The sequence below is a fragment of the Doryrhamphus excisus genome, chromosome 16 (assembly GCF_030265055.1).
Source record: "Doryrhamphus excisus isolate RoL2022-K1 chromosome 16, RoL_Dexc_1.0, whole genome shotgun sequence".
Taxonomy (NCBI): Eukaryota; Metazoa; Chordata; class Actinopteri; order Syngnathiformes; family Syngnathidae; genus Doryrhamphus; species Doryrhamphus excisus.
The window spans coordinates 11,947,412-11,971,799 of record NC_080481.1 but is presented as its reverse complement, the minus strand read 5'-3'; the positions used below and the strand labels follow the sequence as shown (position 1 = coordinate 11,971,799).

Genomic DNA, 24,388 nt, shown 5'->3' with positions numbered 1-24,388 from the left:
ACTTGTTAAGTATGAAATGAACGGGAAATGTGAACAAGCAGTTACTAGTATGCTCTCGTTTGAATATTTCCCAAACTGCGTCAGCTATAGTGAGGTAAAGTAGTGCTCGATTAAATCCAGTAGGGGGCAGCCATTCAAATTGAATTTAGAAGAAGAAGAAACAAGAACTTCCGGTTCCTCACTACACGTTTCCTGCGGCGGGTCTGTCGAACGAAAAGGCAACGATCGTCCGTGTCTAGCGGTGAAGAAACAAAGAAAAAATGAGCAAAGCACACCCCCCAGAGCTGAAAAAGTAAGTTATTTCAAAAGCAACATTCACGTCTCATTTTGCCACACGGATGTGTTTGTAATTGGCTAACAATGGCCGTACCGCGCGCACGTTGTTTTCAGTTACCCTGAAACAAGCTAGCAGTTGTTAGCCTATACGTTGTCTTAGCATCTGTAATCTCTTTGAGATATTGATATAAGTATTCAACTATGTTTTTATTACAGGTTCATGGACAAGAAACTTTCACGTGAGTTCAACCCGTCGCTTTTACTTCAACACCCACAACTGATGATGCAAGAATATTAACCCAATTACACTGTATCGCTGTATAATAATAACAATGGTGTTTTTATATGTTGCCTTCAGTAAAGTTGAACGGAGGCAGACACGTGCAAGGCATCCTTCGTGGATTTGACCCCTTTATGAATCTTGTGGTGGATGACTGTCTGGAAATGGGACCAGGGGGACAACAACATACCATCGGCATGGTGGTCAGTATATCTTTCACTGTTAAGTGTTAAATTAGCTATCACCATTAGAACCAAAACCGTATTTGCATGCTTTAACTCTGTGACTCTCACCCCGGTACAGTACAATGGTAATAAAATGTTGCTGTGCTGTTTTTTTTAACCTGTAGTATCAGTAAAAGGGGAGTTGCATCAAGGATGACTACAATACTTCTCGAAAAGAACTACTGTTGAAGAGCTCAATTGTTTGTTTTTATGTTGTAGGTCATCAGAGGTAACAGCATCATCATGTTAGAGGCCTTGGAGAGAGTCTGAGATGAAACAGGAGGGCCTGTCTGTTTTGATTCTGATGTTTTTTTTATACTTTTTGTTCAACACTTAAAATGACTGTTTTGTGTAAAAGGAAAGGCTTGTTTATGAATAAAAACATTCATTTGTACTATGTGTGCTAGTGTTGAATTGTGAGTTAACTTGCCTCGCTTCTTCGCATAGAAATTTAATTTTACCTTGCCATGACTGTAGTGTAGTATATTTTCGCTTAAATCTGTATTTCTTTTCATCCATGTTCACTTTATGTCAGGAACAAAAATGCATTTCTCATGGATCAGGATGTGCTACAGCTAATTCTGGTAAATCCAGCGTTCTAGTCGGATCACTGCATTTAAATGAGATTGTATCAAATGAAATGTATGTAGAATTCCTATGAAGCTGATACAAAAGCCAAGTGTATCACATTTACAATTTTTGTGTCCAATCGTTTTCCACAGATATTGTACATATGTGTGATATTGTAGGAGACTTGTAGATTTATATACAAGGCAAGGCTCCAAAATGTTCCTGAAATTTAATTCATTTTATATTTACTTATTATTTGGACTTATAGGAGCTTGTATTTCTAGGTGCATATACGCGTGAAATACAGTAATATACAGTGCGAGCATACTATAGCCGCTTCATTTCCTCATTGTCTACTTCCCTTTTTGTTCAGATTGGATGGTTAGAGTCACGTGACTACCCATGCTGTATCTGGTCTTAAAGGGGAAAGAACATAGCATACCGGCACACAAAAATACATTTTCTTTTTTTCATCGACATGGGTAAAATTACGTTGGTTATTGTTGTACATTTCAGTAACTGTTTATCACCCAGGCCTAATTTTATGTTGTGTGAAGAGTTGATATCTAAAGTGTCGATATTTTAGTTGACTGAACTATAATTATTTTAATTGGCTAATCCTTCTGCACAACTTTCTGCGTCAATTAATTTCCTGTTCTATTACATAAAATAGGTTATTGCTATATTGGTGTGAATGAAGTGTAGTTTAGCCGGAAACCAGCTTCCCTTTCCGATGGTATTTTATTTTGAAAGGTGATTGTCGTCACATGAGACGTAGCACGCTGCAGCCTCTTGACTTAATATGTGGAGAGTAGCAATGTCGGAGGAGGTAGGCAAGGCGCTACAGTCCGTGGTGGAGCGAGTGAACCAGGCGGCGTCACGGCGGCCCAAGGTAAGGTTAGAACACGGGGACTTCTGCCCCCAAAACACCGCTGATGTAAAGCCTCGGACGCCGGTGTTGAACGTGGTGCGTTTGAAGCACGATCTGTTATGTAAGGTTGTCAAACAGGCAACCTTTGGATGCGAGAGAGTGGGTCTCATAACATAATGCGTGGTCTATTCCTGGCTCCTTTATGCTGTGTCTGCATGCATCGTGATATCGTGCACGTTTGTGTATTTCTAGGCTACTATTTACTATGTCTGGAACACAACAACATTTCACCATGCTGTTCCCTCTTCTAATCAAGTGTGCTATTTCTGGCCAAAGCATGGTGCTTCTAATATTATCACACAATGCAATCTTTATACATAAAATAAACACATTGTTCAATCACAAACCTTCTGACAGTGTCAGTCAATACTGACTATTATGATCTTTGTCAAGTCTGATTTAAGAGTTGTTGTTATATTGGATGCTATTAATTGATGTGACAAAAAATGACAGGATGTTGTTTTTCTTTCAGACATTACCAGATGTGCCGCCCCGCCTGGTCGCAGTCAGCAAAACCAAACCTCCAGAGATGGTGGTGGAAGCTTACAGACAAGGACAGCGTAACTTTGGGGAAAATTATGTGAGTATATTGTATGTGTGCTGATGTTTCTCTAATACAGGAGGTTTTCAAAGACATCCCTGTCAATGTCAACAAGGAAGTGAGGATGCAGGTGATTGGTTAGGGAGTTGACATGCCCATTTCGGCACTGCTCAGGGGCAAATTTGATTGGTCAGGAAGAGTTCATGTGGGGCGGCATGGCGGCCTAGTGGTTAGCGCACAGACCTCACAGCTAGGAGACCAGAGTTCAATCTGTGTGGAGTTTGCATGTTCTCCCCGTGCATGTGTGGGTTTTCTCCGGGTACTCCGGTTTCCTCCCACATTCCAAAAACATGCTAGGTTAATTGGCGACTCCAAATTGTCCATAGGTATGAATGTGAGTGTGAATAGTTGTTTCTCTATATGTGCCCTGTGATTGGCTGGCGACCAGTCCAGGGTGTACCCCGCCTCTCGCCCAAAAGACAGCTGGGACCCTCGTGAGGAAAAAGCGGTAGAAAATGAATGAATGAATGAGTTCATGTGGGGAAATGATGCGTTCACAGCATCTCAGAATCTCCCTGTTGTAAACTACATGCTCGTGTCTCAACACCAGGTTAATGAACTTCTGGACAAAGCTTCAGATCCTGCGGTGAGTTGACACTGTTTTCTACAGTGGGTTGGTTAAAGGGTTTGTCCGCTTCCTCATATATATTCTCCCGCTCAAATGTTCAGATCATCAAAAGTCAATGACAACAAAACTACAAAACATCATGCCTAACAGTAAAATATGGTGGAGGTAGTGTGATGGTTCAGCTTTGTTCAGTTGTTTTGGTTATGGTTTTATTTCATTTGAACATGCATCGGATTACAATTGAATGCATCACATAATCACTTCACAGTTCCACATGTCCAAAAGGAGTAAGAAGAAGCAAAGCTTATTAAATCCTACCCCTCCATCTGGTACTTTTACAATCAATAACTATTTGTTCACTTCCTGCTTTCCATAATACAGTTTAAGGCTTTTTTTTGTTTTTTTTTTTAATAATGCACCTCGTACCAAAGTACGAGGTGATATGACCATACAATGACTTAATGGTTACCATAGTAACTGTCAATATAGTGATATATATAGCACATCATGACTGGTTCAAGACTCTTCATCCTTGTATTTAGCAAACATCAACTGCTTGTATTGTTTCTTGAATTGGCTCATCGTTGTGCATTGTTTGAGGTCCTTACTCAATCCATTCCATCGTTTGATTCCACATACTGAAATGCTATGGCTTTTTAACGTTGTTCTAGCATATAAGTGTTTCAAATTTAGTTCTTCCCTGAGATCATATTTCTCCTCTCTTGTAGAGAAGTATTTTGACATTGACTAATATTAAAATTTGTTCGATGTTAGCAAAAACCAACCTGTTTTATAAATCATCTTCCTTTTAGATTTTAGAATCATGCCCAGAAATCAAGTGGCATTTCATCGGTCATCTACAGAAGAATAATGTCAACAAACTTTTGGGTGAGTCAATGCAAGCTGGCCTGCTAACAACCACATGTTTAGAAAGATACACCAGGTTTGGTCTTCTTCTTCTCCCCAGGCGTGCCCAACTTGTTCCTGGTGGAGACGGTTGATTCGGCCAAACTAGCCGATAAGGTCAACAGCTCTTGGCAACGCATCAGAGGAGCGAGCACACAGAGGTTAAAGATCATGGTGCAGCTCAACACCAGCGGCGAACAGAGTTTGTGTTGACTCCAGCGTTGCAATTTCGAACCAGATTTGAATATTGTGTGTTCACATGCTGTTTTACATGCAAACTGTAGGTAAACACGGCCTCCCACCAGAGGAGACCGTCGACACTGTGAAGCACATCATGTCTAAATGCTCCGCCCTGCAGTTCTCAGGACTTATGACCATTGGGCGCTACGGCTACAACCTCACCCTGGGCCCAAATCCAGACTTCCAGGTACAAACAAACATTATGATTTTTTTTTCAGGCTGTTTAGAATCTTGTTAGGATTAAATCCTGAACACAATTTTGAGATGAGGGCGGCACGGCGGGCTAGTGGTTAGTGCGCAGACCTCACAGCTAGGAGACCAGGGTTCAACTCCACCCTCGGCCATCTCTGTGTGGAGTTTGCATGTTCTCCCCGTGCATGCGTGGGTTTTCTCCGGGTACTCCGGTTTCCTCCCACATTCCAAAAACATGCTAGGTTAATTGGCGACTCCAAATTGTCCATACGTATGAATGTGAGTGTGAATGGTTGTTTGTCTATATGTGCCCTGTGATTGGCTGGCGACCAGTCCAGGGTGTACCCCGCCTCTCGCCCGAAGACAGCTGGGATAGGCTCCAGCACCCCCGCGAACCTCGTGAGGAAAAGCGGAAGAAAATGAATGAATGGATTTTGAGATGAGTTAATCCAGCATCCAGCATCTTTATCTACCTCTGCATGCGCTTTAAAATGCTGTTTGCACTACTCAGCTGGTGGTGTGGAACTAATGCATGTCTAATATACATGTGGTCAAAGAGACGCCTCTCCCTTTCCACTCTCTCATTCACTAAAGCAGTGATTTTCAACCACTGTGCCGCGGCACACTAGTGTACCTTGAGAAACCGTCAGGTGTGCCGTGAGGAATTATCCGATATCACTTTTTATAATTAACATTTATTAATCATCATTTGCAAATATTATGTCAATAGTATACATGGACCCAAATATTCCAATTGCATTTGGTTTATTTGCTCAAACGGAAAGAATTGAACAGGGATGGAATATTCCTTGAACCAATCCGATTGAGGTATCTTGTATCTGCTTAAACGGAAAGTTGTCAGGGTGTCTTCTTCTTCGTGGTGTTTTTCTTCTTCTGTTGTTTATTGGCGGTTGGCAAGCAGCTTTCGTGTGCATTACCGCCATCTGTGAAACAGAATCTAAACCCTTCTGTACTTTATTCACAAGTGCAGTTTTATTAAAAAAGAAAATATATATCTATATAAAACATGTCCTGAGTTTAATTATAAAATACTAGCAAGATTGAATTTGATCTTTTCCTGTTTAAATTTATCCCGGGTGCGTTCTTTTCAGTGCATGCTCAGATATGACCTAACACGCAGATCCAAACGTTCTTCAGTTTTAAAAATGGAGGCCAGCAATCGGCACTGGACTAAGCAAAGTTTGTTTTTGATTCAAACTAAATTTCAAGACTGGACAGATGAAAAACTGGCAATACGGAGTTATTCCAACAAGTGAAAGAAAAACTCGGGGAAGCCGGTATCATTTGATGTTTATGTTTACGTTTTACTGGGCATTCCCTATTGACTATTCTGTTTGATTTTCACGGCGCATGTACACAAGAGATTGGAATATTCCTTTCTATGGATACCATTGTTTCCTGAAAGGTCATTCGGAAAGAGAAAAAGTGGTGATGTAAAAACGTGGCTACTGTGGAGTGTCTGTGGTGTAAAGACTGGCAGAGCAATGTAATATTGGTCCGTGTGGCAACACCTACCTTGTTCCTTATTGATGCACGTGTGAGGTCGTGGTGACATTTTGTAACATTTTGTAACATTTTTTTCCAATGTAAAAAAACGTGCCGTGGCTCAAAAAAGGTTGAAAAACACTGCACTAAAGTATGTATACTTCCATGTAGATGCTTCTGACTCAGCGGCAGGAGGTTTGTGATAGTCTGAAGCTGCCGCTGCAGGAGGTGGAGCTAAGCATGGGTATGTCCACAGACTTCGAACATGCGGTGAGTAGCAAACTCTTTTTGCTTGATGTCTTGTCGTGTAATAGCATTTTAATGCTGCGTCAAAGCGCTCCCAAGAGTCGCCACAAGATATGCAATGAAGTAGAAATTTGAGTGGGCGTGCCTTGATGAGGGGTGGACATGGGTGGAAGAAATTAAAACAGACCGTGTTCGCAGGAAGCACGAAATCCAAAGAAATATAGCTGGAATAGGTGCAGGTTCTGGAAGATCTAGAATGCTTGCTTTGCTGGTTATTGTGTGTAGCTGCTCTATAGGAGTCCACAACTCAACACAAAGGCAGAAAAATGAGCATAATTTAATAAACATTAGACTTGCTTGAGGACAAGTTAGAATGGAAATACTTTGTGTAGCATAAGCACAGCCATGCTACCGATTATTATTAATGGTAAATATAATATTATGTGGTTGATAGGTATGAATGTGAGTGTGAATGGTTGTTTGTCTATATGTGCCCTGTGATTGGCTGGCGACCAGTCCAGGGTGTACCCCGCCTCTCGCCCGAAGACAGCTGGGATAGGCTCCAGCACCCCCCGCGACCCTCATGAGGAATAAGCGGTAGAAAATGAATGAATGAATGAACAATCTCTTTGTTTTGTTGTTTGCAAAAACAAACGTAGTAGGAAGTTTGCTACATTGCAGTGCTGCTGTGTTGCAGATCGAGGTGGGGTCCACTAACGTGCGCGTGGGAAGCATCATCTTCGGCAATAGGGAATATCCCAACAGCGCAGCAAACACTCCAGTTCCCAGTCCCGCTCCCAGCCCTGAGAAAACCTCCAAACTGGTGTCAGAAGAGGCCGCCAAGAAAATGCAGCACCTCACAGTATCTGAACACTAACAACTCTCATCTGCTACATTTGTAAGAGAAATAATGAAACTTTTCATCTTGTGAAAGTAACAGCGGTACAGAAGACTCCTCACACAAGTGGAATCATTTTTTTTTTTTGGAGGGGGGGGATTTTAGTCACTAAAAAAATAGTTCCATTTAACAGGTGTTGCTAACATTTGGTACTTTGAGCTGTGCTACAAGATAGACCAACCTGCTAAAATCCTGTTGATTTCAGGTAATTTGTCACGTTGTACTTTTTTTTTTTATCAGTCTAACCCAACGTGCTTGACTGTCTCACGTCAACGTACCTTTTTGTTGTGCAGGTGAAACAAATACTTGATTTAATAAATCACTTAGCGTTTATGAGGACTTTTCATGCACTTAGTGTTTGTTTTTTGTGGCCTCCTTAGCCAAGAGTGAATTATAAAATATATATATATATATATATATACATGAAAGGCAGTCTATGCTAAATTGGATTTCTGCAAGTCTCCACAAAAAATGTCATAGACTTTCAATATTTAGATTCTTGCTCTGAACTGTAAAATACCTAGAGTTGCTGGGTATGATGTAGTGACTTGAAAAAAATGGAAGCAATTGTCTTTACTAAGCTCAGGGAGGTGACATCCACACAACATCAATGCTGGAACATTTTATGGCAATTCCACATTTCTTCATGAAGATAATGTCTGACAGTAGTGCATCAAGAAGCGGACATTTTAACAAAATAAGAGAAAAATCTCAAAATCAACAACCCATACATGCATGACTGAAGCCTTCAGTATTAAACTGGATGAACTGTACTTGTATACAGAATATGGTCACATTCCAATAATAAATAAATCCTGGCACCCAAACATCCATGTTTAAAGCCCCTTATATCACATCGCGAAAAACCTCATGAACACCAAGTAAATGAATGCTAGCTACAATAAAGCAATACAATAAGAAAAATCTCACAGTTCTTTGACATTTATAAACATTGTTACAATATTGGAAAAAAATCTCCAATGTTCTTGCAACTACAAGAATCACGGGGTGTGGCTGTGTGTGAACAAACATTCTATAAAATTATAAACTTATCATTCATTTAGTGTCTAAATAAGGGACGATGTGTTGGCAATGGTGAAGCCAATGGTTACCAGAGACGAAACCCCACTCGAAATGAAAGATGGGTGTCATTGTGTTGCGTATCTGCTGCTGTACAACCAAAAGATGTGCACGGATGTCAGGCAAATACAACAAACGAGAAAGGCAACTGGGATGTTGTACTAAAACTCCCTTCATCATCCATGGCCGACAAAAAGTCACCTGAATTCGGAGGGAGGCGCGGGGGGGGCAAGGCTTTGTTCCAGTCATTCAAGTCTGTCTGTCTCCTCTTCACAATCCGGTTAAACCAGTTTCTTAGCTTCAAAAAAGCTCTTGAGGTGCTTCATCTGCCATATGCCCGTCATGATGAGAATAATCGTCTGGGCGATGGACCACCAAAGGACGCGTTGGTTGGTGCTCTCGCTGGTCATACGGAAGCGTTCCTCTCGATACTACGCAAAGACAACGTTCAGCTACTCGGGCCCGCAGAAAGTACACTTTTAAATGTTACTCACCCTCTGGTAATTTTGTTCCTTCTGGATTTGTTCCACCTGATCCAGAAGCTGTCTGGCACGGAGCTGCAGCTCAGTGAGTTTGTCCTTTGCTGCAATTTCAGGGTAGTTATTGGTGTGTTCTCCAACCTGGATATCCAGGTGCACTCTCTGCAACATTGCAAAGCAGGCATTTCAAGCAATGAATGTGTGAATGTACTGGTGTAGATTATTTATTGTGTACAATAATGTGAGCACACAGTAAAAGCAAACAAAAAAAACAGGTCTGGCATCCTTGCTCTATCAAAGTGCCCCATATTCCAACAACTAAGGTCCTACCAGTTTCCCTCCAGCAAACAGAGCCATCTTCGTAGAGTTGGAGTGCAGACAAATCTGATGTTCTCCAGGTGTATGAGATGTGAAGGTGAACCGGCCATCAGATCCGTATTGACGAGACAGGATGACCTGAAAGTGTCAAAGAAAAGCAAGTCTATACATTTTCTCTATATGTACTGGAACGTATTTTAGAGCCATGGCATTCCATACACACCCTTGCATCTGGATCCTTGATTTCAACATGCATTCCAAGACCAGGAGTGGACGGGAGGAAGGAATTGGTCTGTTTATCCCAAAGCTGAGTTTTGTACTTTCCTGTAAAGAGACACAAGTTATTACTATGTCAACCGATGATTACATAAAGAACTGCCACATGATATTAATAAGAGCAACAGTACTTTTTGTGACATAAAGATGCTGTACAAAGTAATGAGGTGTAAAGAAATATCCTGTCGCGTTTTTAAAAAAATTAACTTTTCTCCAGAAAAGACCCTTAATTTATAATTGCTGGTTATAGAGTTTCCTCATTTCAGTTCACTGTGGAAATATTACACTATAGCTGCTGCAAACTCAACCGTGTTATTATCGAACATAACCTATACTTTTAAAATCACATCTACAGCATATATTTCTTTGACTCTACAACCTAGTTAGTTTCAACAAGTACCAAAAGTAAACATTTTTCTGACATATTGAAGTATGTGTAATACTGAGCAGCAACGCGTTTACTGAGTTTTACTTGGGACTCATTACCAATTGTTAAGATTGATAATTCAATCTCGAAAATGAAATGTAGTGGAACGGGTAGTTTGTATTCCGTTCTTTAGACTGTAAAATGGGAAAATGGGAGATATTCGACGCCTTGAATGGAACCGGCTGACAGCGTATATTGCTAGCTAGCTTTCTTAAGCTAACGAGCCGACGTCTTACCGATAACCATGGTCTCGTCTGGAATTTCTTCAATGAAACATTTTTTCTCAGTCTCTCCTATGTGGAAGTAGAGTGCGTAACTTGGATAAATACACACTGCTAGCAAAATTACTCCAGCTGTAGCGACAGATAGCATCATGAGGCTTCCTCCAAATTAGCCAAAAGCACAGACAGTCAGTGTAGCTATGCCCAAGCAACGTCATCACCCAATGCGAAACAAGGAAGTCTCATTTCGCCCTGAGTTTGTATCTCCCAAGTTTTATCAAAGTCGACGATAACATCGAATATTCAAAACAATTGCCTTTTATTGAAAACAACGTTATGTATTCGTAAACATCACAATGTACATTGCAAAAAACTGTTATATCAATGCTAGAAATTAATAAAATGGCTTGTGTAACACATAGTATGAAAATATAATTTTGATAAATACAAATGAAATCATAAATTGCTTCTTTAAAAAAATACATTACAATCAAATCCACGGTCAAGACCTCAAAACTATCAGCTTGGTCAATATTTTTGTAGTAGTTCATCCCAGACATGCTTGTTTTGGGTTTGAGGAAGTTCTGCCTGAGAGTCCAAAAGCGGGGTTGACAGGTATGTTGAAACAAAGGAGTCTAGAGTTACAATGACTTCCGTATTATGACCCGCGCAGGTTTGGCCGCCATGATGGTGAGCAGGATCCAGAAACAATACATTGTAAATTTAATTGCTCTAATAAACGGTCCAAAAGACCTACATTTATCTTTTTTCAGATTCCCCCCAAAACAAGGACAGGTATGTGTCTTAACAACGTACATTAATAGCACTGTTTAAAGTTGCTTAAAGTGCATATGGTTTAGGACTACCAAACATCACAGCTTAAAGCTAATTTGTTTATCTGGGTGATTAGTTGAATTCATGGCAAGTCAATGATAACAATGATTTAGACTATAGTCTATCAAATGTATTAGCAATGTCATTACTGAAATAAATGTTGTAATGTGTAATGGTTTCCAGTTAAATAAGTACTGAGGATATGAGTAATAATAGACCACAGTCTACCACGAAACAGCAATCATTTATACATTTCTGAATAGGCAGGGGAAATGACCAAGTGAGATTGCTGACAATCTAATCTTGGAAACCTCGTTTGTGTTGCCCTTGCCTTTAGATTCTATTGCCACATGACCTTAATAGTCATTCGGAGAATCAATATTAATAAAATAAACCTGTTCCTCATCTTCAAAGACGCTTTTCTGGTGTTTTTTCAGCCATACGTCTGTGATGATGAGAGTTAGCATCTGTGCGATGGACCACAAGATCAGGGTGATGGACCACCAGCGGACGCGTTGGTTGGTGCTCTCGCTGATCATACGGAAGTGCTTCTCTTGAAACTAGGCAAAGACAACATTCAGCCACTGTAGCACAAAAGAATGCAGTTTTTAAGTGTTACTCACCCTCTGGTAATTTTGCTCCTTCTGGATCTGTTCTACCTGATCCCGAAGCTGCCTTACACGCAGCTGCAGCTCTGTCAGATTGTCCACGGCTGCAATATTTGTGTAGTTATTGGTATGTTCTCCAACCTGAATATCCAGGTGCAGTCTCTGCAACATAGCAGGCAAGCAGGTGGTTCAAGGGCTGAATGTGGACTTAAGCTGGACACATTCACATCAGTACACTTCAATTATTATACTACTATGTCTGCTAAGGCAAAATGATATTGTATATTTCCCATTATAAATGCAACGTTACATTCAGCCACCTCATGCTCACAAACAACCATAGAGAGTGTGGACAAAACTTCAACATTTACTACATCTGCCACCTGTCGATGTAATTCCCAGTCAATAAAAGGTGCATAGACCACTAAATAAAATTATATCAAAGTGCAGTGAGGGGAGTAATGGCAATGGTATCTGCATTTAACCTGACAGATCAAATGGTCAGTCTCGTCCAACTAAATGGTATGGAATATCCAATCAAATATGTGCATCCCTGATGTGTAAATCCAGCCTTAGTGACAAAAGTCCGGTCTGGCAGCCTTGCTTTATCATTAGCATCATTTATAATTGCTTTATCAGTACCCTATGCCAGCAACTAAGGTCCTACCAGTTTCCCTCCAGAAAAGGGTTCTGTCTTTGTAGCATTAGAGTGCAGACAGATGTTGTGTTCTCCAGGAGTATCAGATGTGAAGATGAACCGGCCATCAGATCCATACTGACGAGACAGGATGACCTGAAAGGGTCAGAGAAAGTCAAATCCTTAGATTTTCTCTATACTGTATGTACTGGAGCTGTGTTTGACAGCCACATGTCCTATTTAAGCATTTCATACATACCTTTGAATCGGTATCCTTAATTTCAACATGCATTCCAATACTGGGGGCCGACTGGAGAAAAGAGTTGGTTGGTTTGTCCCAAAGCTGAGTTCTGTACTTACCTGTAAAGAGGCAAAAGTCATTATAGTGTAGTAGAATGGCCGCTTCCTCCCCATACTCACATGACAACAGTTCCACCGATCAAACCCAGATGAGGTGTATTCATGGACTTTGGAAATCCAAACATCACAAAACACAGGCAGTGTTGCCAACTTGGTGAGTTTGTAGCTAAATCTGGCAACATTCTGGTTTTATAGAGCGGGATCTAAAACATAAATGTGTCTTAATTGTCATTAAATGACTACTCATCACAATGAAGCCTCAATCGGACTCGGTTACTTACCTGCCAGTGTGTCAGAACATGCGATGGAGTAATGTGTTAAAAGTTTTTTAGTAGTCCTAAAGATAAAGGGTGGAGGGTGGAGGCGACTCTGGATGTAATTTTTACGTTGGCAATTATTTAGTCGCCGGGATAAAATATTAAAATAATTTAATTGTTGTTGGCCAATTTAAAATAAAAAAAAATCAAGTTTAGACCAATAATCAAGTTTATGTGTAGTTGTAAACATAATTAAGGTGTTTTTACTCACTTTTTTGTCTCTCCGAGGAGGTTAGGCTTTTTTCCTACAGCATATCTTATGTCATATGCAAATTAACCGATGACGCCATCTACCGACTACGATCACAACTGATGACGTCATCAAACACTTACTGAGGAGTTGGCAACAGTGAAGACATATCCCTCCATTATAGACTGATACTGTAAGGGCTCAACGGCACACGTATATTTGAATGTTTTTCACAATAACATGATTACTTTCCCTGATAACCTACACATATAAGAAGAGGTAATTCCGTTCTGTAACTACTTTTTAAAAGTAATTTGCCCAACACTGCTTACCGACAACTCTGGTGTCGTCTGGAATTTCTTCAATCAAGCATTTTTTCTCAGTTTCTCCTATGTGGAAGTAGAGTGCGTAACTTGAATGAATACAAACTGCTATCAAAATAACGCCAGCTGTTGGGATGACCAGCATTTTGAAGCCTCTTCCACTACCTACCACACATTAGCTAAAAGTACACAGCGCCACTGTAGCTGTGACCAAGCGACGTCATCACCCAATGCGGAAAAGGGATGGGGATTTCCTGTATACAGATTACTTTTAATTTTCCCCTGAGTTTTGTCTCTCTTGAACTGTATCAAAGTCGATGAGGAGCAGGGTTCTAAATAATTACATTTTAATGTTTGTAAAAACAACCATATGTATTAGAAAACATCACATTGCGCACTGCAAAACAGTTGTGTGTTATTAATGCTAACAATAACAATATGGAATGTCTGACATTGGCAGGAATTTGGTCAGGGAAGCACAAACAAAATTAATATTTCATGAATAAAAAAACAAATAATAAATTGGCTTTTGATAGATTTGTTTGAGTATTTCAGAGCATCTGCTTAATCATAATTGCTTTTGTTAATCCCAGATATGTTTGATATCTTTATTGTTATTATTGAATTTAGGACCTTCTGCCTGAGAGCGTAAACACGGGGTTTACGTGCTCGTAGCATGCTAACAACACTCTCTTCGTCATGGATTTGACAGTTAACTTCAACCCACGCATAACGTTTCAGGAAAACCTGAAAATATAGGAACAACCCAGTCGCTGAAGTATTCAACGTTGACGCTGTCAATATCTATGGTTGTCAACAAGTGCTTCTGAGAGCCCAAATAATCATTTTCTAGCTAGCTGACCAAGCTAAGTTGCTAGCTGTGGAGCATTAGCCTGTGTAAGTGGCTACCTAGCTGGGTTCACTCTCAGGTTGTTAGCCAGCGACTGCCTGGCTGCCCGTTTGTCCGGATAACAACACTGGAAAATAATAAAAGGTAACACTGTGTTTCATATCTGCTTATAAAAGGTATAATACATTTTGGTTTGTTGATTGTTTGTACATTGTATCAATACCGTGTGGAAGCATGATAAATATCGAGCTGTATAACAAAACACGACTAATTTTCGTATTCAATAGACAGTGAAAATGTCGACTGTGTTAAATACATTTTACGCGATTAACATGCTTGAAAATAATAATAATAGTAATGTGAGCAGGCATTTTCACATCGTACGTCCCGCGTTTAGACCCATCCTTTTTGGATGACGTAATGTTTTCCTGCAGTAACGTACGAGGTTCTATCCATGTTCGTGTGGTACAGATGTTAGTGGCACAAAGGTATGGCACTCGTGGACGGAACCGTTGTCATCGAAGGTTTCAAATGAAAGTACACGAACATGCTTGTGTCGGGTAACGTCCTTTGTTTGTATGAAGGAGATAGGCGCATATTATGTGTGTCTACTGTAGTGTGTGTTTGTGTGTGTATGTACTCGTATACATGTGCTTCCAGGGATGGTGCAGCCCCAGCCTGACAGTCCACTGCAGTGGGACATGTCAGGAGAGGACAGTGGGGGGGCCCTCAGGGTCCCACCGGAGCTGGCAGGCAATGAAGTGGTGACCCGGTTGCTCGGAGACAATCAGCAACTCAGAGGTACGGTGTACTTGTGTGTGTGTGTGTGTGTATTGTGGATTACAAAAGATGCACACATAATTAATCATTATTATGGCAGATGGCCTGCTTATATTACAATCTGTCATATCACCAGACAATAGTTTTGGGACACTAAAATTACATACATTTTCACCAGTTTTAATTGTATTCCTGTAAAACCATGAAAAAAATGAACATACAACTTAGACCAGCATACTGGATATTATTATTTATTTCATGTCTTTAAGGAATTGATGTGTTGTCCTGTCACCTTTTATTGTAAAAATGAGTTTGTGTACATTTGTTTGACAACTTGCCCCTTTTTTCTCTTCACCCAGAGGCCTTGCGGCGGAGCAACCTAGCCTTGCGTCAGCGCTGTGAAGAGATGGAGGGCTGGCAGCGAAAGACAAGGGAAGAGAGAGAATTTCTTAGCTGTCGTTTCCAGGAAGCCAGGGCCCTCGTAGAGAGGTTGGCTCAGGAGAACCACTCTCTACAGGGCCTGGTGAATGGGCCAGCTTCCTTATCCAACCACTGCTGTAGCTCCAATCAGACTGAAGGGCCTATTCCAACCAAGAATGGACCCCTAGATGCATCGCAGGTTGGTTGGTTCATTAACTGAACTGAAAATCATCACCTGAATTACATGCATGCATCATGGGTTCAGCTTACCTCGAGGGAACCCCTGCAATGTCTTACTAATGCTAATTAAATGCAGTATCTATGGCATACATTGCCAAGGGATGGCCATGGAGGGCTGACACAAGTTCCCTGCCTGCTGTACCTCAGAGACAGTGAATAAATAGAAACTAAGGCAACCCAACCATGCTATGGAATGCTACAATATTTAGAATATAAACAAGCAACATGTGAATTTGTTCTATGATTTTCAGACAGTGGACCAGCGGGACAGGAAGAGGGCAGAAGAAGCAGATCAGCACACTCAGACAACTCCGCCGCGCAGCTTGGTAAGGTTTAATTGTAGATATTGACACCAGCGGCATGCAATGTTATTTCTAATGTACAGTATAGAACACATCCATCCGTCTTCTATGCCGCTTATCCTCACTAGGGTCGCGGGTATGTATGCTGGAGCCTATCCCAGCTGTCTTTGGGCAAGAGGCGGGATACACCCTGGACTGGTCGCCAGCCAATCACACATATAAACAATTCACACTCACATTCATACCTATGGACAATTTGGAGTCGCCAATGAACCGAACATACATGTTTTTGGAATGTGGGAGGAAACCGGAGTACCTGGAGAAAACCCACACACACGCACAGGGAGAACATGCAAACTCCCCACGGAGAATCAAACCACTCGGCCAATATAATATAATATTGTATTTGGATAATCCTCCATTTTTGTTCTTTAGTAATCTTTCCTCACACGGTCACATTGTACACCTCTCCCCACAGCCCGCCGAGGGTGGAAACGACTTCCTGCAAATACTGAACAGCCACAAAGAAAAGCTGGAAGAAGGTATGCAAGAGTTGAAAAAAAAGAATGAAGAGCTGGAGAGGGAGAGGGATGAGGGTGAAAAAGACAGAGAGCGAATGCGTCACTGCATTGACCAGCTGTGGGCTAAACTGGCCCAGGCACAGGTAGGTAATTGACACAATTCAAATTGTTTGATGGATCGTGTCATCCAAAATGCTGACATCTCTTTGATAGGCAAGCAATGCTCCGGAGGAGGTTGGTCAACATCGTTCTGAGGCCCAGCATTCATCTGACTGGTATAACATATTGTCCGCTCTCAAATTTCCATTGTTGGACTGCTAACACTACTAAATTCCCAGTGTGTCAACTGCAGCATGACTAAATAACGCTGTTAAATTATCTCACTATAGATGCATTGTCTTCTTAAGCCTGTCATTTTAAAACGCATCCGCAAGGTTGTGAGCACATTCTCCTGCCAGGGTACAAGTCCTTGTGGGGGGAAGAATGACGAATAGCTCTCCTCTTCTAAGGACGAGTGCACCACCTTTTCTTCCTTTTCTGCTGCAACAACAAATAAATACAACACGATTACTCTTCTTCAAGAAGTAAACAGGCAAATATTGCTATTCTGAAAGTGGAGTAAACAATGGCAAACTTCTTCCGCTCTAGTATAGTACCATAGTTGATGTGTTTTTGATACACTACACCCTGCAGTTTGGGAGAAGATACTGCACAGAGTAGAAAGACACACTGTCTCTCAAGCTGATTTCTGCATGGTTTGTTCTTGAAGAAAGTATAACCAAGCCTTTCGGCATAGAGAGAGGCCTTCTTCTCCCAATCACAGCCTTATTTTGTATCTATTTCCATCTCTCTCCTTCTTCTTCTTTGTTCCCTTTTCCAGCTCTAGCTTGGCTAAACTCACAGAACAGCTTCAGGCCACACAGGGCAGGTGAGCCCACAGCTCTGTGTGGCTTTTCTTTCTTTCACTAATATCCTCTCTGTTCAGTACTGTGGCTGTTGCTGACATGACTTGCTTATAACCTATTTTGTCTGTTTTTTTGCCAATGTGGTGTACAGTAGTTGTGAAAAATATACTATTTAGTTGTTAAAGGGGACCTATTACGCTCATTTTCGGCCATTTGTTGGGGAGTCCTAAAGAGCAGCTACACACGATACAAACGTAAAATAATTTATGGAACCAAGTAAAGAGGGCTTATAAACTGTACTATAGAGATGGTATTGAATGGATCGATTATGTTGTAATTTCTCAAATCTTAATAATGTTTTTGGGAATGGGGTGGTGGTGGGGCAAATATTGCTGCCATAAAATACATCCACGAAGGCGTAGATTACATGTATAAAATGTTACTGCCCACAAACTAGGCCGACTGGATGTAGGCACACGCAGCATCAATTGCGTTTCCGGTAAGAATTGCGTAGTGACAGTCCCACTCCAAAGTGCTCCCAAGGACTTCCAGACTCCTGCTGAGCCCCAGTTTTGTAATTTTATCGGTATACGAGTTGATAAGAAATGACTACAGGACTACACGTGTTTAAAAAAAACTCTGGTAGATACAACGTTTGTGGTGAGAAAGGCTACTATCAATTCCAGACATCTGTGAGCTTGTATTTTGCATGCATACAGGTAAGACGCTCCCTGTATGCACACTCTGTAATGCTACACAGACATCCGCTTGCTTACACAAAATAAACACAGTTAGGACACTGATGAATTTTTACTGACAGCCTGCGCTTCTGACTCTTCAACATGACCAAATAACGTTGGAAAACCATCAGGCTTCAGCAACGTTATTGGCGGATAGTCCAGCTTTGCCCATGTTCACAAAACAGTCCTATATTTTTCTCTTCACCTGGAGTCTGCAACTCCAACCACTTCTTTAGGCAAGTTAGCTGTCCTTCAAACCTGAACAAATATTTCCAATTACATTTATTGGTCAGAGGATAAGCCATATAGAAAATGGATGGATGGATGGAAAAGTGGAAAAAGCGTAATAGAGCTCCTTTAAAAAAAAAGGCTTTATTTTACAGAATTATTCCAAATTAATCACGAGTCTGTCTTTAATTGATAGGTATCGTGAGCTGGAGGAGAAACTTGACTACCTGCAGAAGAGTTCTGCTCAGCGAGACAGAACTGAGGCCCTTCTCAAGCAAAAAGACAAGGACTGTGAGGCTCTGAAAGCTCAGGCAACTTCCCTTTTAGCTGAACTGAATGAGCGGCAGAGCTCCCTCGACAAAAGCGAGCATGAACGCAAAATGCTTGAGGACAAGTAAGTATCCACTGCCTAAAAATGATACAGTGGAATCTTGGTTAGCGTATTTAATTTGTTTTAGAAGGTCTGCCTAAAACCGAGACATACGCTAACTGACTCAATTTTTCCCATAAGAAATAATGTAAATCCAATTAACTTGTTCCAGAAAGCCAAAGGTGTTAACACAAAACACGTTTTTGTAGTTTTACAAGTATAGTTTGACATGCAGAAAACAATAAAAAATGGAAATAGATACTTATAAAGGATGAATGAAAGGGATAAATGAACATTTAAGTTTACTTTTACCTTCATTCAATACGTGATTCTTGAGGATTCTCCCCAAAGACACAATGTGACACCAATATCAACCACCACCTTCCTGACACAGCAGTCTTCAATGAATGCAAAAGTAACATTAAGTGTTCATTTAGACCTTTCATTCGCACATTCACGTCACCAGTTTCACAGAGTTTAATGATGGGATAGTGAAAGTAAACATGAAACTAAGACTATGAAACTACCTCAGCACAGAAATCCGACTAGAACTCAAAGTAGCGAGTGAGTCGCTGGGTTTCATACAATTTCATGTTAAAAAAAATCTGAACTATGCCTTTAATAAAGAAGGTTTTTTTTTTGAATGAAAAAAAATATTAGGAATATAGCTGGACGCAGTGTAATAATAACACAACAAGACGCTTGCCATATTGTACATATTGAACCAGAGAATGCATGCAAACAAAGGTGAACGTTTTCAACATTATTCAAAAAAAAAAAAACATGGTAAGTGGGGCGGATGCTATCCGAGGTTCCACTGTATTTAAAAATGAGTCTCCATGTGCTTATTTATGTGACTGTTTCTGTACCTGTGTGTAGGCTGTGTAGTAAGGTGAAAGCCCTGCAGGTGGCAGAACAAGAACTGGAGCAGCAGAGGAGTCAGCATCACGTGAATATGGACAAACTTCTGTTGCAGATTCAGAGCTTGGAGCAAGCACTGAAGGCCGAGAGACATGTTGTCACAGAGGAAAAGTGGGGCAACACACACACACACACACACACACGTCTTCACTATTGTTACTTAGAGAAATCATTATAATGTGTTTCTTTTTCATCTAACTCACAGTTATGAAAACTGCCTTTATTGCTAATTTACAAGTACGATTATTGTTATTACTATGGTGAGCTATGACTATTTTGTGACCAATTCTGCTATTTATATAAATTGTTACTGAATGATTACTTTGGTATAATTCACTCAATAGTGCCCTTTTGTTTCCATTCTTATTTCTTAGAAAAAAACTGACACAGCTTCAGCATGCCTACACGTGTCTCTTTAGAGACTATGATTCTAAACTGAAGAGTGAGGTAAAAATACATTTAATGACCGATTAACTCCCACCCAAACAGGTTTGTAACTTAACTTTTATGGGGTTCCTGTTTTCAGGGAGGAGATTTGTGCAGCCGACTAGAGGAAGCAGAGAGAGCACTCGCCCTAAAGCAGGACCTGATTGACAAGCTGAAAGAGGAGGCAGAGCAACAAAAAGGCTCACTGGAAACCGTTCCTGTCCTCACTGCACAGGTATGGTTGCTGGGTGACATGAGGATCAAAAATACAAACCGCTTCCTGCAGTGTTTGTCTCATCAACTGAGCAGACATGCAGTCTATGCACAACTCAATGATCCCATTACTATAAATGATCCGTTCGTTTTGCATTCCTGTAAGTGTGTCACACATGACTGCATTGTTTTCACTGATTGGACACATTGTTATAAGCTATCAAGTACAAATGTTACTTACTTCGGATGGGGTTCTTCATCGGTTCATTAAAAGTGCAACAGAATGCAACACATTGACTTCATCCATCGACTTCCTGTAATGAAGATATTTGACAGTGATTCTGTTCTACTGAAGTAGCTATACTATACTTTGTGTGGTTATCAGTTTGATAACAATTTCTGGTCAACATGAGACAACCTTACATTTCTAAATACTTGTGTAAGGAAATAAGAAAAAATGCAAGTGTTAAAGGGGGCCTATTATACTTTTTCGACTTTTCTAACCCTAAACCTGTCGTATGTGACTCACTTGTCATTGCTTTTGTTTTCAGGCTGAGATCTACAAGGCAGACTTTCTAGCAGAACGAGAAGCAAGGGAAAAGCTGAACCAGAAAAAAGAGGAACTGCAGGATCAGTTAACTCAAGCCGTGGCTGAGATTGACAGGCTCAAACAGGAAGCAACATCCCGGTAAATGTTTTTATAAAAAAATGTGCTCTTCCAATATCATTCAAATGCATAAAGTCTGCTTAACTCCTCTGTGAATCTGGTCATGAGGAGGAGACAGCTGTTGCCCTGTAAGCAGTGACTGTCTACTAATTCCATGTGAGGAAGTCAAGGATCTTCCTTTATGATTGTTAGTGATCCAGATGTCCCTGTGGCCTGAATTTATATGATGTTGGAGGAGAGATGAGGTTTACAGCAGTGGCCAAGTAGGCATCTTGGTACATAGTCAAGATTAGATCTGGCCCTGTTGAAAAAGAAATATTTGATTGCCATATTTGATTGGCAAATTGGCATTTAAGCAAATTCATGAAGAATCTTGAACTGTTTCAGGGCGCGTATGGAGCAAATGAAGCTAAGACACCAGGAGGACTTTACGGCACGAGTCTCACATATTCCACCTCCACAAGGTACATCACTGACAAGCTATGGTACGCTAACAGAGGGTGAACTAAAAAAAAAGTTTAGTTGCTTTTCACACATTTTAGCACTTGACAAAATTTAATGTGTATTTGAACCTAAGTAAAGCTAAATTAATACTAATTAGCAATAATCTCACATCTCTGTGTGGAGTTTGCATGTTCTCCCCGTGCATGTGTGGGTTTTCTCCGGGTACTCCGGTTTCCTCCCACATTCCAAAAACATGCTAGGTTAATTGGCAACTCCAAATTGTCCATAGGTATGAATGTGAGTGTGAATGGTTGTTTGTTTATATGTGCCCTGTGATTGGCTGGCGACCAATCCAGGGTGTACCCGGCCTCTCGCCCGAAGGCAGCTGGAATAGGCTCCAGCACCCCCGCGACCCTTGTGAGGATAAGCGGTAGAAAATGAACGAATGAATTAATTTATTTATATATATTTCCACACTGTTGAGTTACCTTATCACTTTCTATGTATTAAAAATAATCGCATATGGACAACAGGAAGTGAATAGATGTACTGTAACAGATTCCTACTCCCTTTGGACATGTGGAACTGTGAATCGAATTGTGTGAAGTATTTCTTTGAAACTCGTACGCATGTTCAACTAAAATAAAACCATGACCATCATTTAACCTTTTCTCAGGTGGATTTTCTGCTGGAGCTTTCAATACGGCACCCCCTCCATCATTGTACCGCAGTCAAGCTTTGGTGCAGGTCGGTGATCAAGGAGCAGCAGGAGTTGAGGATCTGCCAGATTTATGTTGTCCAAAGTGCCAGTACCAGGCTCCAGATATGGACACCCTGCAAATTCACGTCATGGACTGTATACAGTAACCGATGCAGAGTTCATCTTGCCATGAAACCACAATACACATACACTGACCAGCCGTATCATTATAATCCTTTGTAGGTGAATTGAATGACATTTTTTACAATTAACACTTTTTCTTCAAAGTGGATCTGTGCAAGAGTGGCTAGTACCTACCAAAAAAGGTCTTGAGAAGGACAACCAGTGATCCAACAACAGGGTAATAATGGTTGATAAGGGTAATTGATATCTTGGCAACAGCTAATTTCCCATGTTGTTGGAATCCCCAGAAGGGTGCTGAAGCATAAATTCCTACAATAAAGTTCACGCTGGTTCTGATAGTGGATGGGGGGTCAGAACGCTTGACAGCGTAGTTGATGGTCCAAAGTGCCTCCAGTAGTCAGCTTCAGAACTAGACAATGTTGTGATGAGTCTTGTTTTCTCTTACAAAAACCGGTTAATATCTGCATTGTGATGCATTTAAAAAAATGCAATTCCGGGGTTTTGTCATTTATATGATTGTCATTTGGCAATTGTACCCTACAGAATGATTTGCACACAAAGTATATCCTTTTTTGGAGACAATATTGCTTCGGGACAATGGCCCCCTTTCAGCAGGCCAATGTGAATTACCACACTACAGACATGCGGGATCTTTAGTGTATAACATAATCAATCTCCAAAGTCTATACATTTCAATCTAATTTACATTTAGAGCCAATGTCATGGGGGGGACCCTCCAACTCAATCTCATGACTTCATGGGTCTAATGTTTACACTTTGGTGTCAGATAGTCCAACACTCAAGTCAGAGGTCTTGTGGAGTCCATGTCAGAGCTGTTATAGTTCCTATACAGTATTAAGGAGATTATAGTGGTATGGCTGATCAGTGTAGTCAGGGTGTCTGCACTCAGCTCTGTACACAGTTAAGAAAAAGTTTTTTTTTGTAGTTGCATCTTACTTGCACACACATTCACGATTTAAGTAAGTATAATACGGGGATTAAAGTGATTATGATGGAATCAAGGACTTTTTGCAAATGAAAGACTATTCCTCTTGACCTGATCCACCGACTCACTTTCTGCTGTAGCTGTTCCATTATAAAGTTCCTTTTCCTTTTTTTGTTGCTTTCCCGAGAGCCACCTTTTTCATATTTCATATTTTCCTATGTCATGGCAAAAATATGTGCATTTTGTCAGACTTTGTACACAATCAATGATCTGTGTTTTTTTTACTTGTCCCTCTACTCTGCAAAGATAGTGGTATAAGTTAGGGAATGGCTGAACTCTGGAATGAGAACGTAGTCTTTGATTGCATATTCCACTGTTTGTAACAGTAGTTAATTTTTGGACCTATGATATATTATGAAAAAAAAATTAAGAAAAACATGTAATGGTATTCCGATTTCCCTAAAAGTGGGAAAATATCCTAGTGAGCTTTAAATAATAAAATGTATATTCAAATATTTGGACATAAATGTTGCAAGTCTACATTACCTCAAAATTTACACTATGTATTAGAGATGGTTTTACTCTTATTGAACAAAGTAACCATTCTCTGTGTTCTGTGTCTGTGTATACTACGTCACTGCAGTGCTTTATCACTGAGGCCCTTTATTGCGTACTTCCTGTAGCTATTATTATGAATGTAAGAACATTGAGGTCAACGTTTGTGTGATTATTGTCTGTAATAATGGCTGCTCTGTTGGTGCAAAGAAAATTGTTTAAATCTGTTGACACCCTCCGAAATAAATCACATATCCCCTGCCCACGTTTGACGACATTAATTGTGGTGGTGCTATTTGTATTTGTTCGTTGCCATGTCTCGCCAGTGAAACAATAGAATTCTTGCAATTAAATTATAAGCAGACTTGGCAACATAGTAGTTAGTAGTACTTGTGACGCCAATGCATTGGTGGTTGGCTCAAAGACAGAAATAGGAAATAACACACGTTATATTCAAAATAAAGGTAATGTAAACAAAAAGAATAAGGCTACGCCAACTTATCTTGCT

General features: G+C 40.5%; 5 protein-coding genes across 10 annotated transcripts; 3 read left to right on the top strand and 2 right to left on the bottom strand.

The window, feature by feature from the left end:
• The first annotated feature begins 149 nt into the window (after positions 1-149).
• On the top strand, positions 150-1,179 carry snrpg (small nuclear ribonucleoprotein polypeptide G). Its single transcript, XM_058051713.1, has 4 exons — positions 150-292; positions 493-515; positions 635-759; positions 1,000-1,179. Exons 1-4 carry the CDS (start codon positions 261-263, stop codon positions 1,048-1,050), a joined length of 231 nt encoding a protein of 76 aa, XP_057907696.1. The 5' UTR covers positions 150-260; the 3' UTR covers positions 1,051-1,179.
• A 914-nt stretch (positions 1,180-2,093) lies between these two features.
• plpbp (pyridoxal phosphate binding protein) lies at positions 2,094-8,681 on the top strand. The gene is made up of 8 exons (XM_058051430.1): positions 2,094-2,242; positions 2,754-2,861; positions 3,433-3,468; positions 4,263-4,338; positions 4,418-4,558; positions 4,641-4,783; positions 6,466-6,564; positions 7,238-8,681. The coding sequence occupies exons 1-8, from the start codon at positions 2,153-2,155 to the stop codon at positions 7,415-7,417; spliced, it is 873 nt and encodes a 290-aa protein (XP_057907413.1). The 5' UTR covers positions 2,094-2,152; the 3' UTR covers positions 7,418-8,681.
• On the bottom strand, positions 8,046-10,472 carry LOC131104356 (transmembrane emp24 domain-containing protein 4). Its single transcript, XM_058051432.1, has 5 exons — positions 10,255-10,472; positions 9,539-9,639; positions 9,328-9,453; positions 9,013-9,159; positions 8,046-8,949 (listed from the first exon to the last, which is right to left on the bottom strand). The coding sequence occupies exons 1-5, from the start codon at positions 10,391-10,393 to the stop codon at positions 8,800-8,802; spliced, it is 663 nt and encodes a 220-aa protein (XP_057907415.1). The 5' UTR covers positions 10,394-10,472; the 3' UTR covers positions 8,046-8,799.
• A 68-nt stretch (positions 10,473-10,540) lies between these two features.
• Positions 10,541-13,740, bottom strand: LOC131104354 (transmembrane emp24 domain-containing protein 4-like). Its single transcript, XM_058051431.1, has 5 exons — positions 13,518-13,740; positions 12,578-12,678; positions 12,349-12,474; positions 11,697-11,843; positions 10,541-11,633 (listed from the first exon to the last, which is right to left on the bottom strand). Exons 1-5 carry the CDS (start codon positions 13,651-13,653, stop codon positions 11,430-11,432), a joined length of 714 nt encoding a protein of 237 aa, XP_057907414.1. The 5' UTR covers positions 13,654-13,740; the 3' UTR covers positions 10,541-11,429.
• A 407-nt stretch (positions 13,741-14,147) lies between these two features.
• Positions 14,148-24,155, top strand: ikbkg (inhibitor of nuclear factor kappa B kinase regulatory subunit gamma). 6 transcript variants are annotated; one of them, XM_058051425.1, is made up of 14 exons: positions 14,148-14,502; positions 15,019-15,159; positions 15,498-15,757; positions 16,050-16,124; positions 16,579-16,764; positions 16,835-16,896; positions 17,502-17,549; positions 18,691-18,888; positions 19,744-19,896; positions 20,160-20,232; positions 20,312-20,446; positions 20,976-21,112; positions 21,479-21,576; positions 22,212-24,155. In XM_058051425.1, the coding sequence occupies exons 2-14, from the start codon at positions 15,021-15,023 to the stop codon at positions 22,400-22,402; spliced, it is 1,755 nt and encodes a 584-aa protein (XP_057907408.1). In that variant the 5' UTR covers positions 14,148-14,502; positions 15,019-15,020; the 3' UTR covers positions 22,403-24,155. The 6 variants fall into 6 exon arrangements, with proteins under 6 accessions (XP_057907408.1, XP_057907409.1, XP_057907407.1 ...); XM_058051426.1 differs by lacking the exon at positions 14,148-14,502 and adding an exon at positions 14,541-14,846; XM_058051424.1 differs by lacking the exon at positions 14,148-14,502 and adding an exon at positions 14,541-14,918.
• The last annotated feature ends 233 nt before the right edge of the window (positions 24,156-24,388 follow it).

What these genes read in the sequence shown, in the direction of transcription:
- snrpg (XM_058051713.1), top strand. Translation starts at nt 261, where the DNA reads ATGAGCAAAGCACACCCCCCAGAGCTGAAAAA. An exon ending in CACCCCCCAGAGCTGAAAAA is followed by an intron (nt 293 to 492) that starts GTAAGTTATTTC and finishes TTTTTATTACAG; the next exon opens with GTTCATGGACAAGAAACTTT. An exon ending in CATGGACAAGAAACTTTCAC is followed by an intron (nt 516 to 634) that starts GTGAGTTCAACC and finishes TGTTGCCTTCAG; the next exon opens with TAAAGTTGAACGGAGGCAGA.
- plpbp (XM_058051430.1), top strand. Translation starts at nt 2,153, where the DNA reads ATGTGGAGAGTAGCAATGTCGGAGGAGGTAGGCAAGGCGCTACAGTCC. An exon ending in ACAAAGCTTCAGATCCTGCG is followed by an intron (nt 3,469 to 4,262) that starts GTGAGTTGACAC and finishes TCTTCCTTTTAG; the next exon opens with ATTTTAGAATCATGCCCAGA. An exon ending in CCACAGACTTCGAACATGCG is followed by an intron (nt 6,565 to 7,237) that starts GTGAGTAGCAAA and finishes GCTGTGTTGCAG; the next exon opens with ATCGAGGTGGGGTCCACTAA.
- LOC131104356 (XM_058051432.1), bottom strand. Translation starts at nt 10,393, where the DNA reads ATGATGCTATCTGTCGCTACAGCTGGAGTAATTTTGCTAGCAGTGTGT. An exon ending in AGACGAGACCATGGTTATCG is followed by an intron (nt 9,640 to 10,254) that starts GTAAGACGTCGG and finishes GTCTCTTTACAG; the next exon opens with GAAAGTACAAAACTCAGCTT. An exon ending in TGTTTGCTGGAGGGAAACTG is followed by an intron (nt 9,160 to 9,327) that starts GTAGGACCTTAG and finishes GCAATGTTGCAG; the next exon opens with AGAGTGCACCTGGATATCCA.
- LOC131104354 (XM_058051431.1), bottom strand. Translation starts at nt 13,653, where the DNA reads ATGCTGGTCATCCCAACAGCTGGCGTTATTTTGATAGCAGTTTGTATT. An exon ending in AGACGACACCAGAGTTGTCG is followed by an intron (nt 12,679 to 13,517) that starts GTAAGCAGTGTT and finishes GCCTCTTTACAG; the next exon opens with GTAAGTACAGAACTCAGCTT. An exon ending in AGGAGCAAAATTACCAGAGG is followed by an intron (nt 11,634 to 11,696) that starts GTGAGTAACACT and finishes GTCTTTGCCTAG; the next exon opens with TTTCAAGAGAAGCACTTCCG.
- ikbkg (XM_058051424.1), top strand. An exon ending in CTTCAGGCCACACAGGGCAG is followed by an intron (nt 17,550 to 18,690) that starts GTGAGCCCACAG and finishes TTTAATTGATAG; the next exon opens with GTATCGTGAGCTGGAGGAGA. An exon ending in CATGTTGTCACAGAGGAAAA is followed by an intron (nt 19,897 to 20,159) that starts GTGGGGCAACAC and finishes CTTATTTCTTAG; the next exon opens with AAAAAAACTGACACAGCTTC.